At 52.6% G+C, this 20,302-nt stretch overlaps 2 protein-coding genes across 2 annotated transcripts; one reads left to right on the forward strand and one right to left on the reverse strand.

Annotated features, from left to right (window-relative positions):
* Window positions 1–3,374: 3,374 nt before the first annotated feature.
* LOC34617734 (heat shock protein 90) lies at window positions 3,375–6,532 on the forward strand. The gene is made up of 3 exons (XM_022731091.1): window positions 3,375–3,426; window positions 3,777–5,053; window positions 5,717–6,532. Exons 1-3 carry the CDS (start codon window positions 3,375–3,377, stop codon window positions 6,530–6,532), a joined length of 2,145 nt encoding a protein of 714 aa, XP_022589115.1.
* A 4,209-nt stretch (window positions 6,533–10,741) lies between these two features.
* LOC34617732 lies at window positions 10,742–16,985 on the reverse strand. Its single transcript, XM_026333930.1, has 2 exons — window positions 16,610–16,985; window positions 10,742–16,530 (listed from the first exon to the last, which is right to left on the reverse strand). The coding sequence occupies exons 1-2, from the start codon at window positions 16,983–16,985 to the stop codon at window positions 10,742–10,744; spliced, it is 6,165 nt and encodes a 2,054-aa protein (XP_026189715.1).
* Between the last annotated feature and the right edge of the window lie 3,317 nt (window positions 16,986–20,302).

Consider the following 20,302-nt stretch of genomic DNA (forward strand, 5'->3'; position numbering starts at 1 on the left):
GTTTACCAGCGTAGGCGCCTGCTGCACTATGGCTTTACAGTGAAGTCAACTAGGGGCGTCACCACCGTGGTCGCTGACAGGCTCCCGCGGTGCGCCTCCAAGTCACTGATCTGTGGCGCACCCGCCCGTGTCTAGGATTGTTTAACGGTGTACATTGAAATTGTGTGAATGTTATGCTTTTGATGTCCTACAGCCCCTACTACTGTGAAAATCCAGAATGGTAAAAGGCTGAGGCTCTATCACGTTGATGATGACCTGCTGAGGTTCAAAACAAAGCTGGACTCCAGCATTTGTACATTCAGACTACTTCGCACTGTGGGACTGCACATAGCACGTGACCGAGCTTTTCGGCCGATAGTTGTATTTGCAATGCGATAGAAAGCCTCTGACAGTTCTTCTAGTGGCCACAGAAGCGTTCCTGGCAGATAATTATGCACTGGTATGCTCAGGTTGTCAGCAGCTAAAGCTCCCAAGTCTCCCTATACCCGGCTTCTTTCAAGGCCTTCCGGTTCCCGAAAAATTTAAAGCTAATATGACTCAGGACGTAATTGTTGGATTGGCGCAGCTTCAAGGTCAGAACAGCGTCTACGTTCCTGTTGCCACACCCCGCAACTACCCCGTTTTACTCCCTTAGTAAAGCTGTGTAAAGGCTCAAAAAAATAGCTATTCTTAACTCTCGCCCGGATGCTAGACGGAATCCCCAAAAGCACCACCACGGGTTGGGATCCGATTTTCGCTAGTGCCGGCGTAAGCTGCTTACGCCCTGACCACACAATGATAACTGTGAACCGCCCTGATGCAGCTGCACAGACAAGGCGCACCAACCATATCCTTGTGCTCTAATTGCAACTGCTTGCTCACAAAAATCCAAATGCCTGGATTGATTTCCTCCCTTAATTGATTGGGATTAGAATAATAACAGTGCGCAGGTGTAACCCGTGGTCTCCCGTATCCCGTGGTTATACTGAGGGGTCTCTCTCTGATTTAGGCCTAGGCCTAGTGACCTGGAATGGAGAGCAATTGTTTGCGACGAAGGCATTCTGAAAGCAGCTGACTATTGCAAGCGATTTTCTGGGCAAAGCTCGAGACACAAGCACGGATTTAGGGCAAGCGATGGTCGACTGTGTGTGTTCGATCCTGGAAGATATGCCCCTACTGGGTCGGAGGCTTTATAGTCTGCACAACACGATAACCAGACCAATAAGTTTGCAGCTAGGTGCGTCGGACCACTTGTGGTTTTCTCACAAAACAATGCTCTTTCGTACTCTATCGATATCTCTCAAGGACGGAGGTGATACGCAACTGTCAATGCTGGATTAATTAAGATAGTGCAAAGCTCATTAAACCATCCGCACACTTCGGCCGGCAGGGAAGTGACTTCGGAGGAGGGGAACGGTCCAGAGGGAGCCGTAGAAGCGCTGGAATTAAAATTATCCAGTGCCGAGAAGCCACTCCACCGGAGCTTTCAGTGAAGCGGGGTGTGAACCGCCATCCGTAACAGTTTGAGGGGGACCGGCTACCGGTTGCAAGCTCTGTTTCTTGTGAGAGAATTTACGGCTGTGTTTGATTGACAATTGTAGTCGCCATGGACAGTATTCCTTGCGGTTATTGGTAATATCCCTCCCATCGCATGCTCTGCTTCAAATAGCTGCCTTCATGTGTAAGTATCACTTTAAAAGTTTCCAGCTATTTTTGGTGGGGTGTTGTTGACATTTAGGTCTATGCACCGACAGCCTCAGGCGTAGTGTCTGTACATCTTCGCCCTGCCACTCAAGGGATTTTGGCAGTCGTCTATGTTGCATCACCGGCTGCATTTGCACGTAGAGATTCTTCTACGAGAACGGAGGCACTGTTGGACTTCCTTGTATCTAGTTTTTTTCTACATCTTAAATTTGTATTCTGGTGTCTCGTAGCAGGAAGCTCGAACGTTCAGCGCTCCCAAGACGGTGAGCCAGCATACGGATGCGGTCGTGTTAAATTTGTCCCTCGTTCGCTTTTTGCCTAGTATTCTTGCTGTATCTCATTTTATTCCTTGTAACTGTTTCCTACTTTGTACCATACGTACATTTTGCGCATTTCTGCCTGCCAGGGGAGTTTCAATAGGGTGGGGACGATTCCGCCTTCTTGCACGCATGTGGTCTTCACTTAAAGGTACCTAACGGAAAAGCATGTGTCTTGAAATACAGACGTTTGTGTGACGGGGTAAGCCAAACTTAAATACATTCTACTACACTGATTTTATTCATCTGCGATGCGTAAGAAATGGGAACGATACACCAATCATTTATGTCTTTACTGTTTTAATGTACACTTTGCTCAGTGCAACAGGGTGGAATTTTGTATGTATGCCCGTTAAATGCCATGTGCAACTAGCTGCCGTCAAGGGCGATGCGCATATGCCACGGTGCATAAGGGGTGCAGCAGTGTGCACCCTAGACTTCCTGGTTCCCCTCATTCCGGAGGGGAGTGGGCAGGGAAGGCGGCAGTTCATTTAGGAAACAATATATTATGTTGGATTCAATCTGTTTGCTGTATGGAGTTAAGTGTCTCTCCACGAAGACCTTAGACGGAGCATTGCAGCTATGTCATGAAAGGCATCGGTTAGGTCTTGGTGTGTATACACGTAAGGAATGACAGGCACCACTAGGCTACCCGTTAATTGGAGCTCTCACGAATGTCGCCTTGTGTTAGCGCTTTTGTCATAGAGGAGTTCCATCCAGTGATGCGTAGCAGGAGCATATGCACACCAGAAATGGTAGAATCGCGGCCGGCGCCACACTGTGCAGCAATCATTTATGAGTTACGAGAGGAAAGACTTGTTACTGACCTAAGAATATTGCTACCCAGATGCGTTTCGGCAAAATTCGACTAACATAGGGTGCTGAAGGCCGCAAAACCTAGTATTAGGTAGGGCGCACAACCCCCCTTTGCACGAACTGCTGCCTCGGCGGGAGCATGCATTGGGACACAGCATACATGCAGCCTCAATTCATACTCAAAATGCATAAATTTATGGATTCTGTGGATACAGAGGAGACTAAGTACGGTTCATGCTAATTATTTTTGGTAGAAGCAGGCGCCTTACATTAACTTTCGCATGGGAAATCTACAGAGTGGGGTGGGGCTGCCGGGGAAGCGGCGAACCATGTGGGCTGGTGCTGCATCTGGTGTCCATACACCGCAGGTGCACCCCACCGCACTTGATGAAGCGGGGGCTACTACATGGCGTCACTTTTGTGCATTTCAACGCGCGTTCAACTCAGTTTACGGCTCCTTGTGGCGCAGGCCCCGGAAGCTGTCTTTCCTGCACTCACTCGTGTTTATTTGGGTACTTTCTCCCCTGTTTTTCTTGCTTCACACCCCCATTCGTCAAAATGGAGAACAAGGAGACCTTTGCCTTCAACGCTGATATTCAGCAGTTGATGAGTAAGTGAATTAACACTAGTATTTCTCGTCTAAGTGCTCAAGTTGAGGGAATGCTTTACGCACGATCTTGCTTTTCGTCCTATGCGCTTTCCACGGGGTCGGTCCTTCTGCTTGTTCCTGGGGTGGTCGGGCTATGGTGTCTGTGCTTTAAAGCTCCTCTAGAATGGGGCATAGGGCAGAATTCTTGGCTGTTGTGTATATTCGTCGTGTGCTTGTGGGATCCGTTTGTTTGGATGTTGCACTCGTTTCCCGCGCTTATTGTCTCGTAGCGCGACAGACTTTTTGGCAGTCTCTCTTGGGGGCGTATCAGATGTCTGTCTAACTACTTTGGCGTGTGCATGTTTACTTAGGCTTGATCATCAACACGTTCTACAGCAATAAGGAGATTTTCCTGAGAGAGCTTATCTCGAATGCCTCGGATGCATTGGATAAGATCCGCTACGAGGCAATTACCGATGCCGATAAGCTGAAATCTAAGCAGGAGCTCTACATTCGTCTGATCGCTGATAAGACCAACAACACCCTAACGATCGAAGATAGCGGTATTGGTATGACCAAGGCAGAGCTTGTGAACAACTTGGGTACCATCGCGCGTTCTGGCACAAAGGCCTTCATGGAGGCGCTGCAGGCTGGAGGCGATATCTCTATGATTGGCCAATTTGGTGTCGGTTTCTACTCTGCATACCTCGTGGCGGATAGCGTGACAGTTGTTTCAAAGCACAACGACGATGAGCAGTACGTGTGGGAGTCTGCTGCCGGAGGTTCCTTCACCGTTCAGAAGGACGACAAGTATGAGCCTCTGGGCAGAGGCACCAGGATCATCCTGCACTTGAAGGAAGATCAAGGAGAGTACCTCGAGGAGCGGAGGCTGAAGGACTTGGTGAAGAAGCACTCCGAGTTCATCTCGTTCCCCATCGAGCTCGCCGTTGAAAAGACGCACGAGAAGGAAGTGACTGAGTCTGAGGACGAAGAGGGCGACAAGAAGGAGGAGGAGAAGGAAGGGGAGAAGAAGGAAGGCGAAGAGGAGGGCGAGAAGAAGGAGGGCGAAGAGGAGGGCGAGAAGAAGGAGAAGGCCAAGAAGACGAAGAAGGTCAAGGAAGTTACTCGCGAGTGGGAACAGCTGAACAAGCAGAAGCCACTGTGGATGCGCAAGCCCGAGGAAGTCACTGAAGAGGAGTATGCTTCCTTCTACAAGTCTCTTTCCAATGACTGGGAAGAGCACTTGGCCGTTAAGCACTTCAGCGTTGAGGGGCAACTCGAGTTCAAGGCTCTGCTCTTCGTGCCGAAGAGAGCTCCTTTCGACCTCTTTGAAGCCCGCAAGAAGAGGAACAACATCAAGCTGTACGTACGCCGCGTCTTCATCATGGACGACTGTGAGGATATCATCCCCGAGTGGCTCAACTTCGTGAAGGGTGTTGTTGACTCCGAGGATCTTCCCCTCAACATTTCTCGTGAAAGTCTGCAGCAGAACAAGATCCTGAAGGTCATCCGGAAGAACCTGGTCAAGAAGTGCCTTGAGATGTTCGCCGAAATCGAGGAGAAGAAGGAAGACTACGCGAAATTCTACGAGCAGTTCTCCAAGAACCTCAAACTTGGCATCCACGAAGACAGCGCGAACAGAGCGAAGGTAAGGCTATCGGGGAGCCGTCTGATGGTCGACTTGAATGCATGCGGTCGCAAGTGTCTCGCGACATTCATGAAGTGTCCAAGGCAAATTCCCTACCGGGTTCCGTTGCATAACCCATCGGATCGCTCTTCGTTAGGGCCAGACTCCTTGGTATAGCACAGTTGTCTTTTCTCCCGAGTCTTTCGGTGTAAATGGCGACTCGCGGTCCTTAAGGCTCTCCTCTAGACTCTAGACCTTGTGTTTAGGGTTAACTTGCTATTGCTAGGCTAGGGGGAGGGCTGCGTTTACCGCGGCACAGCATAGACTATTCTTTTTCCATGGTTCTTGATTATGCTGCATGCACATGTGTCTCCCCACCTCGCGGTGGATGCTCTTTTGATGATCGGGAACATGCACCACGCCTAGACTGCCTCTGAACTGCAGTGTTTGTGCGGAAGAAAGCCCATATTACCCACATATCTGATGAGCGGGATTCATCATGATGCATGTTTGCTTTTGGAGAAGCTGATTACGCCACTACATATTCATGTGCATATTCGAAATGTACACGTTTTGCACGTGTTTCAGCAATGCCGTATCATTGTTGCATGTTTTTTGGAGTTTCATATGTACCGAAAGGGTCAGTTTGTTATAGCGCGATCGTGGATGTTTGTGTGTGCTCAGATCGGGGAGTTGCTGCGCTTCTACAGCAGCAAGTCTGGCGAAGACATGGTTTCCTTCAAGGAATACGTCGATCGCATGAAGGAGGGTCAGAAGGATATTTATTACATCACCGGCGAGTCTCGTCAGAACGTGGCGAACTCTCCCTTCCTGGAGAAACTCAATAAGAAGGGCTACGAGGTGTTGTACATGACGGAGCCTATCGACGAGTATGCAGTCCAGCAGTTGAAGGAGTTCGACAACCGCAAGTTGCGCTGCTGCACGAAGGAGGGCCTCGAGATTGACGAGTCTGAGGAAGAGAAGAAGAAATTCGAGGAGCTGAAGGCGGATTTCGATCCCTTGCTGAAGCTTATCAAGGAGGTTTTGCACGACAAGGTTGACAAGGTGGTTCTGTCCAACAGGATCATTGACTCGCCTTGCGTTTTGGTGACGACCGAGTTCGGATGGTCTGCGAACATGGAGAGGATCATGAAGGCTCAAGCCCTTAGGGATAACAGCATGACGAGCTACATGGTTAGCAAGAAGACGATGGAGGTGAACGGCCACCACAGCATCATGGCCGAAATCAAGAGCAAGGCTGCGGTTGACAAGTCTGACAAGACAGTCAAGGATCTCATTTGGCTGCTGTACGACACAGCGCTGCTTACGTCAGGCTTCAGCCTTGAGGAGCCCACGCAGTTCGCGGCAAGGATTCACAGGATGATCAAGCTCGGACTGTCGATTGATGAGGACGAGGATCCAAAGGACGACGATTTGCCCCCCCTGGAAGAGGTCGAGGGAGCAGCCGATGAGGCTTCCAAGATGGAGGAGGTCGACTAGAGTGCATCCCCCCGTATCGATGTGTTGCGAGTGCAAAGGCAAGGTAGAGGGGAGGGGTGAGGGGGAAGTCAGCGGAGATGAATGACGCGCCGTGCATCATAGCAACGGAAAGAAACTGCACAAAGGGGTGATCCTGCGAGTAGGCGATGGTCTCTTGCAGGAGAGCAGCAATCAGTAGGGCAGGCGGAGGGAAGTGACCCCGTGATAGTATCTGGCTATAGAAGTGTTCAGAGGGTATATTAATTGGTCTGGCGATATCTATATATGTATATATAGACATCGCCCGTGTCTCCCTCTCTTGGACAGACATACATTAGCATCAAGCACTGTATTTGTTTTTCAAAGACGCGGGAAAACGTGGGAGTATGCGGTGGTGTTCGTGCGCACCTCATGTGCGTTGTAGTGCTGGACTTAAGGAATAGGTTTAGAGGGGAGAGGGTTTCAGACGCATGGGTTTGTACTACAGTTGCAGATGTAGACATCTCAGGGATTTGTTAATTGGAGGACGTGCCAGAGGCCTGTAATTCGTATCCCCTAGGCCAGTTTTCATGGGAGCCGTAGCGGTCAAGTGGTTCCTCCTCACAGGTTGGCAACGCCGGTTAGCTGCTAAGTCGAGACGTAAGAATCATGCAGTTTGGGTTGTGTTGTCAGTGACGTAAGCCGTGAGATCCGTCCCAGAATCGGCTGTTTGCGCTTGGTGCTGGATTAGACGTGGGCAAGGCTTTTGACGGGAAGCCTTGATGATATCTTGAAGCTGGATCGCACTAGGCGCACGATTTCTGGGCTATGGGCGCTTCGAAAGGTGCCCTGGCATTTTAAAAATGTGGATTCAGGCTGATACGCGTGTAAACGTTGCCTCTGCAATGTCTGAATGCTGCATGGGGGAGGGTGACTGGGCGGTGTGCACGTCGGAGCAACCCCAGGAAGCTGAATTTTTCGATACGGCCAGTACTACTACGACTTGCATCTTGCCTTGCGTTTTATTTTTACCTTGGTGCTTTGCGATGTAAATGCCTCGGGCAAACCCCTCATCTGATCTTCGTGTGCAACGGGTTTTCCGTAGGGTTCCATGGTGTGTCGATTGCACATTGGCACAGGCTCGACCCCGCAGAGCCGTATTTCTTCACTCATCAGAACTCTGACGGACTAGCTTTCTCATTCGCGGCCTCATTATGTGTCAATGGATCCAGTCCTTCAGAATGGCAGGCTAGGGGCTGCCGGGGGCACTTGCTTGTGCCTGCAAGATGGGGGCGCACAGCTCTGCGATTGTAATCGATTTCTGGTCGTTCTGCCCTTATTCACCCCCTTTGTGCCATGTATGGAGGTTTGAGTGGAAGGCAGGCATCAAAAACTGGTGGCAGAGCCACAACTATGCTTACCTTAGAAAGCTCCGATGCACTGCGCATCAAACGCACGGACTGTATTACAGTCGCTGAAGCTTTCTACTCGTCAAGCAGCGCTCTATAGCCATCCAACGGTAAGTCCCTATAAGATACGGGCGCCTATGGGGAGGGGAGTGGGCTTGGGAGGGGCCACACTTTGCATTGGAAAGCTCTCCATGGCTCTGCACAAGAATGCGTCTATGCAATCTACAGCGCCAAATGAGTTTGATTGTAGCTGACAAAGGAAGTAGCGGACTCCCTGCTTCCTTTGTACGGCTCTGAGTGGCGTGCCACCTGAAAGTATGGCTTTAAGCGTGGGGTCATCACAAGGGGAGGCTTTTTATGAAGGCGGTTAGCGTTGCTGCTACATTTCAGATGTCCTTCCTGTGAAGCACGTTTCGGAGAAGAAGGCCGTAGTGCTCTGCTTCCTAGTGATAGTGCTGCATGGGGAGTCGCCTCATGATGTGCACCCTTTCACCCGGCCCTTACAAGCGGCCTCTGGGGAGAAGGGGCGCTGAACTGTTTGTTCGAGTTTAAAAGCTATCAAGGAGTGGGCGTCTTACTGGGGGATATACAGACATAGCCAGCGAAACAAATGTTAGTGCGCGGATAAAGTCGCAAACGGTTAGGGCTAGCAAAACTAAGGCATGCGCACGTAAGGAAGTCAGAGAGTACGCACGCACAAACGACTCCGGTGGTCTTCGCTTGATGGGTGTGCGAGTGGTCCTCTTGTCTGAAGCCACACATCTCAAGGGCTGCCCGAGTTGGGTGGCTGTGGAGAGCTCACACGAGGCAGCCAGCCATAACGATGGGGGAAATCCTGCGAACTGCTATGGTTTTATATACAGAGAGGGCCCTAGACGGACCAGCCTACGAGGGGCGCATCCCTAGAAGCCGTTCATCGCGGCTTAGGGGAGAGGAGTTGAGAACTAAAAGCCTACGCAAGGATGGAGCCGAACTCCAGGTCTGAGTTTGCTGTTTTGGACGCGGCGAGGAATAAACCCTTTTCCCTTCACCTCTCACCTCCCCGAGCGTCGCAGCAGAGTTTACGTAGGCGCATGTTTTTGCATTGGATCTCACGCCACTGCTGCTGCTTTTGAAGCGCTTCGAGCTTTTGTGACCGTATTCTATGCATCAGCCGCAGTTGGCGAGAGGCATCCCAGGAGCTGTCCATTGGCTTCGCCGCGAATAAGCCTTGCTTCCAGGGTATATCTCACGAACTCTATGTGCTACGGGGGCTCCGGGTGCTGTGGATGCAGCTGCTCTCGCTCGTAGCGGTGCTGGCGTCAGATCTGCGGCTGCGCCTCGTTGTGGAAGCGCTGGAGGAACAGGTCTATAGCGCCTTTTAAATTAAGGATTTTTGGACGGCATGGTATGAACCTAGTATGTTGGTTACAGCAGCTACAGCCGCTGCATAAACGGAAGACTCTGTTAACGGGGTTTAGCAAGGCCTAGCGGGCAACCTCGAGAAAGGAAAGAGGCCCGATAAGGTCGAGCTCAGAAGACGGCGTCCGAATACGGAATCTTCCTTGTACCTACGTACACCGGCGCTGTAGGTGGCTGCACTTAGTGGTTCGGATGGTGGAGTGTCTCAGCTTTCGCTCTGTCGGAAACACCGACCCAGCAGCCTTTTCAGCACAAGTTATAGCTACTGCTGTAGTGGCTGCCACAGAGGGTGTTGCACCAACAGCCAATGCCCTCGGAGGCCGCTCATTCTGGAGTGTCTATGATTTCGCTCCTGCTCGCCAGCCGCTGCAAAAAGATACCTACGGCTTCCTCTGTGTGCAGCAGTGTTGCGCTGCACATTGAGCTGACCGTCCTTCGCCCTGCGTGGCCATCTGCACATTTCTGCGTGCTGCTCAGTAGAACTGTGGAGCACATGTGAACCCTCATTTGGAAGGGCTGAAGGCTCAATCATGTAGACAGCGGCCAGAAAGAAAGGAGGCGGTGCCTCTAGGAAGGGCGGTGCATCCTGACTGCTCTCACGAACCAGTCGAATCTTTGCCTAATGCTTTTGCAATCTCTAGAGCCGTTGAGCGAAGAGCAAGACTCGGAGGGTTTCATCTAGCGCTGCGCCTGGGAGTTCCTGGGGGTCATACAGGAAGATGGTGAAACTGAACTTAGGAGCAAATTTCCCTAATTAGGATTCGACCAAGTAGAGAAATGACTTTATTTGATGAGCGAACTATCAAATGCCATTACGCAATGCCTCGATTTTTGCTGATGTGTACAACGCACTCTAGTGTCGCGGCCTCGCGTTTTCCCAGTTCATACTTCAAATCTACGAATGTCCTATCGTTTTTCTGCTGGCCACCTCCTACCTTCTGCTGTAGCTATTTCAGATTGTGTTTGCTACATGGAGATAGTGGACAGTGGCGACAGCCTGTAGGACCCCAGGGGTTCTTCCTAATTCTACTGTCGCCTAAACAGCGATGGCCTCGGGTACGGCTAGCGTGGCTTGATGATGCCTTCAGCTCTTTGAAGAAAGCCTTCCGAGCGCATTTCTCACTGCGTGTCGCTTTCGCAAGGGGCACACGGAAGTGGTAGGAGGAAGAATGACGCGGAATGTAGCACTAGAGCAGAAATAACAAGAGGACTTAGAGACCTTGCACATCATCCGCGTAGGCATATCTTCTTTGAGATGCAATTACGGATTTGCGGTTTGGGGAAGAGAGTGCTGCTCGGAGCGAACAAGTCTCGTAGTGCTCCCCTTCCTAAGAGCCCCCTTTGAACCTCAAGCATACGTAGGAGAGATCTGTGGAGTTACCGCCACGTGGGCGGCCATTCGGTCTTTCGCAACGGCGGGGCACTAGAAGATTCGTGCGAATTAAAGTGGCACAGAGTTTCCCCGCCTTTGGCGTGAGCGGCATGCGCTCCACCACTCGGTGAATGAGACCTTGTGAAGGCAGATAAGTTGTATCAGCGTATTGAGAAGACAAGCGCCCAAGAGGACGCAGAGCATGATCTTACCAAACCATCTCCAGAGAATGGCGGCTTCCTCGTCTGTCCATAGATGATGTACTTTTTGTTCTTCCTGTCGCATGTATTCCGCGCCTCCGACGATCGATGGCTCCTGATCTAAATCCTGGTCCGCCGTTCGGCGCTGCACCAGGGTGCTGGCACTGTCGGAGCCATTCGAGCGAGCTTCCCAGGAAAGCTCCGTTGCGGCCCTGTTCGCTGCAGCCTCTACAGTGGGGGGCCCGTCGCTAGCGTCATGTAGGATGCTCGAGGCGGAGTCGCCGGCCAAAGCCTGGACGGCGGGGAATGCCACGCTGTTTCGAAGCCCTTGAGACGCTTCAACGGTGCAGTTGACGTTGAAAACGCACGAGAAAGGGTTCGGAGGGAGAAGCGTAATGCAGAGAAAGAAGATAAATAACAGAAGGGAAAATGGCAGCAATACTCGGTTGCGCCACGCGGACCTCCTGAACACGTTGCCACTAATAAATAGCACTCCCGCGTGCAGCACGCAAATTCCAGTCCAAATAAAAACCAGCCCGGCCTCAGTATGCCCATCAGTGCTGCAAACGTTCCCCCTCTCCAAGGCGTCGTATGGGGGGGCATACAGGGCCCCCCCGCCGCTGCTGCCTCCCCCTATTGCGACGGCCACGTCAGTATGCATAAATGCAGGGAGACTCCAGTGGCTCCTGGCGGTGTCGAGCTCTGCTGGAAGGAAGGCTGAATTCGCATGCTTGAGCGGCATCGAGATGGACTCCAGAGGGGCCTTTAGGGCTTCAGAGAGAGAGGCTGCGACGTCCATGAAAGAGGGCTCTCCCTCAACCTCGGCCGTTTTCCCCGAAGGTGACGAGGCACCACCACTCAGTGAGAGGTCGTTCTGCAGGAGAGAGGGCGATACTACCCCCGCGCGCTGCACTGCACGCTCTCTATTCTCTGAGAGCTCTGAATTCCCCTGAGGTGTCTCACGGCCTCCTTGCAAAGGCGCGCTAGGGTTCTGTCGTACCACAGCCGCCCTCTCTAAAAAGAGGCCTGTCTTCTGAGGGTCGAGCGTCTCCGGAACCGACGAAAGCTCTTTCTTCTCTGAACTAGAAGTCAGTTCCCTGTGTATTCTGGACTGCACCCAGTAGCAAGGTTCAGGGAACGCCCCCGGACCATAGAACAGGTAGAGCAGCAGCGCTAAGCTGCCCAAGTCAACGGCGACAAGCGTGAGGACAGAGGTCATGACTCCTGCCCCGAAGGGCGAGGAGGGTGGCGATTTGGGTGCCAGGGGACCGTTCGTCGGGGTAGAGAACAGCATTGAGAAGGAGAGGCCAAGTAAGACGACAAGATCCAGGAAGAGGCCTGCAATGGCGTTCATGCCGCTGTATTGGGCCACCACGATCAGCAGACTGGCAGTGGCTGCCAACAAACCATACGATATGTGCAGTTTATAAATTGCCATGGCGGTGCTGAGGCTGCAGCGGCCGACTCGCACGATATCCACAAGGCCCCTTACTCCGTCCTTGCCATGAGTGCATTCCGTGGAACCCTCCGAAGTCGGTTTGCCACCAGTGTGGAAAATGGCGAAGGGTGCAGAGAAGGGCGCGGGCTGTACCTGGCCCATTTCAACCCCGACGTCCGCTTGCCGAATGGCCAGAGAGTCATTGCTACCGTCTCCCACCATGCACGTGGTGAGGCCTCTTCTCTGGTAGTGAAGAATCACCAGCTTCTTGCCCATGGGCGACATGCGCGCAAAAACGCGGATGCGGAAGAAGATGCGATCAAAGAGAGAGGGCACGCCACTCTGCCAATCGAGTCGCTCAGAGAGCAGCGCAACTCGCTCCGCGTGTTCTTTGAAAGCTTCTTCTCTGGGTGTCCGTCGCCAAGGGTCTTCGATGTCGTCTGCTGCGTCTCCTACATGATCCGCCGATTGCTTGTCTGGCTCCATCATCAGAATTTTTGCAGCAGCCATGGTCAGTGCTAACTCCTTGAATTCGTTTGTGTAATACACTCTCCAAGGATCAATGTCCTCGCCCGTGCGCACGTCTGTCCATTTGACGCCGTGAAACTCCCCCAACCCTGAAAGGGAAGGCTCTCCAGGTTCCACAGTCGCGTTTCCTAGCAGCACGGGGGGCCCCTCCTTGAAGTCTTCTTCTTCTTCTTCTTCTGCTGCTGCGTCCTCCGAGCCTCCTTGACGCGTGTCTTGCGCCTGCCTGCGCGGCCGTACAAGGTTGGCACGGCGCGCCACTGCAATTGCCGTGTAGGGGTTGTCTCCCGTGAGCATAACACAGTGGATGCCTCCAGCACAAAGTTCTTCGACAGCGTCTTTGGCATCCGTACGAAGCTCGTTTCTGAACAGCACGAGACCAAGACACTCGAGGTCACTCTCTAATTGCCGACGGGGAAGGGCCTCTCTTTGCTCGTCAAGTGTAGCGAGCTCCTGCGGTGTCAACTCCCTATACGCTGCCCCCATAACGTACACTCCGGCCTTGACGTGCTGCTTCGCGGCCGAAAGATAGTCTGAAGGCACTGTAGAACCTCTACATATCCTTGCAACTTCCTCGTACCGCCCCTTCGTGTATATGTAGCCCTTCTGCCCCTTGCAGCCTCCAGTGTCACGGCATTCCCGCACGACAACTGTGACCATCCCCGTGATCTGATCGATCCCGTATGTCTGCAGGATCTCTAGCATAGGCTCCGCCTCGGCTTCTTGCGCATGATCGCGAGGGATAACAAACTGCCGCGTGTTCCGCTGCTTCTGAAGCTCAGCTGCCCATGTAGTGGTGGCCCTTAAGAGTCGAGGAAACTTAGCTGTTGTCAGATTGGCAGACGCGATTTCCACAAAGTGATAGCCGCTGACCGCGAGGGCCTGCTTCTCGATACAGCCTCCCTCCAGATCTGCATAAGTGAGGGCGGGCGTCATGCTGGAAATCTTCCCGAGCTCCTTTCCTGTGAGAACGCTTTGCTCTCTGAAGGCTGCCTGCTGCTTGCGAGTCCACGCGGCTACCCCGTGTGCGGTGACACGGAGGCCGTTACAACAGGCCAGGCACTGACGCAGAGGAACACTAAGGGTTCCTTCCACAGGTTCCCGATTGTACTGCGTCACAGGCTGCTCCGTCTCCTCTTGTTCGTCGACAAAGATGCTCTTGGTGCCTTCCGCCGCCTCCTCTTCCTGTGGTTTATATCGGACGAGGCGCTCGAAAGCCCCTCCAGAGACGGGGTGAGCTCCCAAAAGACAGAGTTCATTTTGCGTTAGCGTGCCTGTTTTGTCGAAGCAAACAACGCGAATCTTGGCTGCGAGGGGCAGCAACCCGGGGAGGACAGCTGCTGCTTTGTACGTCTGAGGATACGGCAGCTGCTTGGTCCTAAAGCGGCCTGCCCCCAGTCGTTTGGCGTTAAGACTCGCGCAGATACCCCAGAGGGCAGGGAGGTACAAGGGCACCATTCTAAGAAGCTTTTCTATCGCAAATCGAAAGGCATCCACTATATTCTTCGTGAAAGGCGACTGTATAGCCATGAGTGCGAAGGCAAAGAATATGACGGCTAATAGGACAAGGGGAAACTGTTCGTGGTACTTGAACCGAATGACTGTTGGCAGATGCAACTGGCGAAGCAACTGGCCCTGCATGGTCTCCCCGTGAGTGCGCACCGCCATCCCCCAGCAGCAATCGTCCCCTAGAAGGAGAGACACAGGATCCTCGACGTCCTTTTCCATTGGCTCCGCCGGAGCCTCGCCTTCGCCAACTGAATCGAGCTCAAACATCGTGGCCGCGAGGTCACTCCTGCAGCTCGTGTGAACAATCTTCGATCCAGCATACACACACGTGATGGCGCTGCTGGCAATATTGGAAGGGTCGAGCACTTCGTCTTCCGCCACTTTCGCTGAACCCCAGTCCGAATCCACGCTCTCCATAGACATTGGGGGAGAGGGGTTCCCCAAGGGCACCTTAAGGACTGGCTCAGTCTCCCCTGTAAGATGCGACTCATCTAACGAGAGGGAACCATGCACCAACAACATATCGCAGGGTGCCTCATCCCCTGCCTGCAGCAACAGCAGGTCACCCGGGATCACCTCGCTCGCACGCGCTCTCGTCAGAACAAAGCGGGGGGGCAGCGGGTTCTTTCTCTCCGCCGACTCCGAGGCATGCGGCTCCTTCCCCAAAGTAGCAGCAGCGCCTTCGGCCTCTTCTGCCTTGAGCCGGAGGACAAGAATCCTTCGGTTTTCTAATTTTTCGGCTTCTCGTTCCATGAGGCGCTCGAGCTGCCTCTCTCCCCTCCGCAAAGAGCAGACCCCAAACGTGAGCTCCACGATGGGCAACGCTAGAAGAATAACCGCCTGCAGGTTGTTGAGAGCGAACGCCTGATACCACAGGGCCATAAGAGTAATGAGGTAAAACTCATCCTGCAGGAAAGAGGCAACAAGGAGGCTTGACACGGGACGCACAGTCCACCACAGCCCAAGCTCGCCATCCACATAACGCCGCTTTACTACCTCTTTGGGATCCAGAAGATTGCGCGAAAGGCTCTCAAGACAGCCAGAAACGGCATCTTCTTGAAGGCCTCCATGGGAGTCCGCCTCTGCTCCAAATCCCGCTAAAGCCTCTGCCGCCTTCCTCGCTTGCCGCTCGTACATTGCAGCAGCAGGCACGAAATAACCCTTCATGGGATCGTAGACCATGCGCACTCGGGAGGCCTCCGCATATCGGCCAGCAGCGTGCGGCAACTCGCACACAGAGGTAAGATTTGTGGTTAGTGGGGGCTCTCCAATGTCTTCCCTGTCCTTCAGGAAATCCATATCCGTCGTGCCGTTGCTCCTCTTGATGGGCGCTTCTTGGCGCCTTTCAGGCCGCAGCAAAATCTTCTGCAGCTTCCTGTCCACAAGAATATGGGTGCTCCTTGAGAGTACACAGGGCGAATAAACAAGCCGGCGGATCTCCTGTCGCCAAATGTGCACGACCACCATCCACAGCAGACACCAAATGAAGCAACCAGAAAAAATGTAGACTCTGAGGGTGATACACTGCGGACTAGCTGCTACAACTGCTGCATCTTCCGCCGAGCTCAGTGGTGACCCTGATAGCCCTTCGTATAAGGAAAGCGGCACGTATCTGGTGAGCTTATCCGCTGGCGTCACCGAGTTCGCAGCAAATCCAGCGAAAAAGGGCAGCAGCACCGACACAACAATCGATAGAATAACCAGTCCATACACCAAGAACCCCATGGGAGACAGCTTGTATCCGTACTCTTGAAAGAGCATACCACCATGTTGAATAATCGGGCTGGCCCACACGTAATCTTTTTTTGGCGTCTCTCTTTTGGCATTGCGATCGCTCGCCGATTCCGATCCACTCTCATTCGTGCTGGCCCCCGCACCCCCTGTGCGTGCTGCAGAAGATGCCGCCCCTCGCCGTAGAGCCTCCTGTTTGCACTGCCTCCTTAGGTAGTAACCCCAAAGTGTGCGCCTCCACAGCAGCCACCCCAACAGCAACACAAGGACGAATACGTAGTAGATTCCTGTATAGAAGATCATGCGGAGAGATACCGGGGTCGTTAGACGCGATGCCGGGCAATTGAGGGCATCGCCGTTGTTGCCCAAGGAGAGCGCTGAGGCGACCGCTGCATAACTTTGAGAATTCCCCTCAAGGCCTGCGTTCTGGAAAGGCGACGCTGCGGCAGCATCCACTGAAATTCCGTCCAGCACATGGAGGAGCAACAACAGCAGCACCCAAGACCGCACGCGCCTGCCAGTGCCTGAAGGCGCCCGCAGCTCCTGAGGCGCAGGGGCACCTTCCAGCCCCATGGACAGCAGGGCATCTCGGAGGCAGCAGCGCGGTGTCTGCTCCACGTTGGTGGTGGGTACAGAAGGCTCCTGCGTTTCCCCGTTGGAGGGAGGGCCTCGAGGTGTATGTGGCGCTCTTTCCCTGTCCCTTTGGGGCGGCCGGAGAGGTCGGCGGTACGCGCCAGACGGAGTCAGCGTCCGGAAGAGCAGCATTGCGTGGCTGTTTGTACTTGAAAAGCGTCTTCGTTGGACCGAGCTGAGGCGGCCTTGGGAGTATTGGGCAAAGGCCCTCCCACCCGCGGGGACTAGTTGCAGAACCTCCCTCTGCGTGTCTGGATCTTGCGGCGGGGGCAGACATCAGCCCTTCACGGGTGAAATGAGATGCGCGCCACCACAAAGGGCGCAGGCAGAACACAGGGCGCTGCTGCAGGAATCACAGCGGGTCGCCTGCTGCAACCACACACAGTGACCTGAGCAGAAAGCTGCTAAACGCCAGTACCCCGGTGAACAAATACACACTTCAGGGCGTACCTAATGAACAAAAAACTACGGGGAGAAGCAAGCTCTTCACCCTTCGAGGCAGGCATCGGTGCCAGTAAAAGGGCGCGAGGCAGCGAGGCCCGCTGTCACACGAAGGGCTTGCTGCACTGTGTCCTCGAGACCGCCCGCAGTAAGTGGTGCTGCTGCTGCCTTTTGCATCAAATGCCGAGAAGAACTTTCATAGAATTTATATCAATTTTGCTGGATTGAGGTTAATAAGGAGCTTTTTCGACGGCAGATATCACACGAGCGAGGTAGACAGAAACAGAAGGACGTTGCCACGCCCGGAAGTGGACCGCCGTTCTGATTTTCTGTCATACCGCTGGAAACTTCTGCTGATCGAACGCTCGAAACCAAAATCACTGACACAAAACCCCGATCGCACTTTGTTTTAAATTCTCTCCCTAGTCTAGTCAAATCCTTACACAGTGCGCCACATCGGTGACCGGCCATGCTGATACAACAACGCGTTGTGGCAATGGGGGAAGGACCCCTGTGTGCCAGTCGTGTGTATCCCGCATATCTCGGTCTTGATCCAGCTTGAAACAGCAGTAACAATATCGCCCTTCTCATTTCATTCAATAGCGCGCCTAATCCGTTCTTTCGAACAGTCCATGCTGCAGCAGTGACGGCATAAACGGGGAGAGCTGTCAGCACGCAACTGGCAACAAGTGCAGTACTCAACAGGCCTCGAGAAAATAGACCCCGCTTTTGCAAACCTATAAGAGTCTACCCGAAGACTGACCGAATGGCGGAGCGCGGCGTAAAAGAGGCACGCGAGCACTCAGAGGGAGGGCCGCCTCCACGTTGAAGCGTGCTCTGCACTAGCGTATCCAGTAGAAATATAGCCGACACCATTGCAGTTAGGGCTTGCAAACGGTCGGAGCCCTCCTAGAAGCCAGGGAGAAGCAAAGGAAGAACAAGGGGGGGGAACCAAGTCGTGGCTTGCGAAGCATGTTTCTACACGTGAATGCATACCTCTACTTCATATATAGTTCTCTAGTGGACCTACTTATTCTAACCCTTTCTACTATGCTAGGTATATGTTCAGCTATTAAATAGCAGGTATTTTTGACATATTGGTTTGTCTGTCCCTAAATTTCGTTTCACCCGAAGTACTATACATGTTACACAACACACTCATCGTTGTGCGTGTTTGCGCTAAATGCAATGTGCAACTAGTTGCGAGTGCTTGACGTGCTTCGACCGTGCAGCAACACGCACTTGGACGCTCCCTCCTCCCTCATGTCGGGAACTTTGAGGGGCGCGGGCAGAAGAATGTAATAATTCTTTTACAAGCACTCACAATGCTTCTAGAAAAAGCTTCTACCGAGTGAAGAGCTACACGTCTTTCTAAGGAGAACGTACATGCAACGTTACAATTGGGAGCATTGCATATTCGACAAAGCTGTTCCCCGCTCATCCACTGCCTCTAGATGTACTAGTATGTCGAATTTCCCTATAGCAGCTATCTGATGTTGATCAATGTAATCGGGGGCTAGATGTCATGGATGTCTTTGGCAACACTCTGAGATAGCCGCCCTCTGGTGATTCAAGCCAACGGCAGCACAGTGCCTGCTGGCCCGGTAGAGGCCCGCCTGCAAGCATTTAAAGTCATTTGAGAAGCTACATAGATCCTAGTAAAAGCAGGCTGAGTGGCGAGCAATGCTGGAACTTAGGGAGACGGAAAACCTTTATGGAAGCTGCACGCACTGAATTGGCTACAAAGGATAGAGCTACATTAGGATACCCACCACGATGAATTCCGCGCTCATACGCGTTCAACAAGTAATCTGAATGGCACATTTTACTCACAACTGGATGTGAAGTGGAGTTCGTATCCGAGGAAATGACACAGAAGTGCAATCTGCCATTTCGCTCGCAAGCGCAGTGGCAGAAGACTTGGCCTGCTAACAGACTGCAAAACGCAAGGACTGGCGAGGATATGGAAGAAACAAGCCCCTTTAGATCTGCATTGGATTTTTCAGCTAGGTTCATGACCTTTATGTTGCCACGGTGCACCACTACTTACTCCCAAGTATGCCATGCGTGAAAAGCGAACATGCAGACACAGCTGCGCGCTGTGGAGGTTAGTGTGTTAGGAAGCGCCGGCGATAATCTTTAAATGTTGTCAACGGTCCTGATTTCATCAACGATAAGTGCGGTAGAGTTGGTTCCTCAAAAAGATGTGAGCAGAGCCTTCATGCGGGTGACTCAGCAGCGCAGTAAGAGATGACGGTTCTGCAGCCTACGCATCCCAACCCAGTGGCTGTTCAACTGGTCCCTTTTCAGGTAATTCAACTACGCGCTATTCCCAAGAGCATCAGGGTTGGGTAAATGAGACCAGTACGCGGATCTGCAAATAATGACGAGCTGTCAGCACGCTGGCCAGCTGCTGGGCTTCCACCGCACAGTATGCAGCTAATCCTTGATTAACTCTCAAGCTATGCTTCATGGTATCAGAATATTATACCGCATGGATATAAGATTCAGTGGCAGGCAAACGAATTTCAGAAAATAGAGAGCGCAGGAATTGACTAGCGCTTCGGGGCATAACCTGATGATGCTGCCAGAAAAGAACGAAAGGTGGCACGCGTGCGTTCACGTTAAGCTTCTGAACAATATTACTATGAAACAGAAGCTATCGAGGCTTTATGCTGGTGAGTAACTTCACAAAGGAGATGAGGCAATGGTCTACTCGACATCGAACTTCACAGACGCTTTCGTACGTTTACCCATCACCCCAACGAGAGGCACAAAAAGGCCTCCTACACTCGCACTCGCAAAGACAAGCACGCCTATATGCCATCGGAAGTTGTCAACGCCCCTGTTGAGGTGCAATAGCAACTTAATTAGGACCATTGTGAGCCAAATAAGGAGGGGTGTATGGCATTCTACACAGATTACGTCTTCGTCTACGTCAACACGTTTGAAAGCATAAATGGTGAGCAATTCAGCTGTTGCAGGACGACCAGTGGATTGTGAAGGCACACACGTGTTGGCTATCTACTGCTTCTGGAATTCTGCGGAATGGGTTACATCAGGCGAGGAAGAAAGCAATGAAGGCGTTGCCTTTAGACACCTGCAAGGGCGCTACAAAGTTCGATAGCATTGTGCCTTGCTACCAAATGTTCA

This window comes from Cyclospora cayetanensis, unplaced genomic scaffold, assembly GCF_002999335.1.
Source record: "Cyclospora cayetanensis isolate NF1_C8 unplaced genomic scaffold, CcayRef3 CcayRef3_contig_321, whole genome shotgun sequence".
In the NCBI taxonomy this organism is placed as follows: domain Eukaryota; phylum Apicomplexa; class Conoidasida; order Eucoccidiorida; family Eimeriidae; genus Cyclospora; species Cyclospora cayetanensis.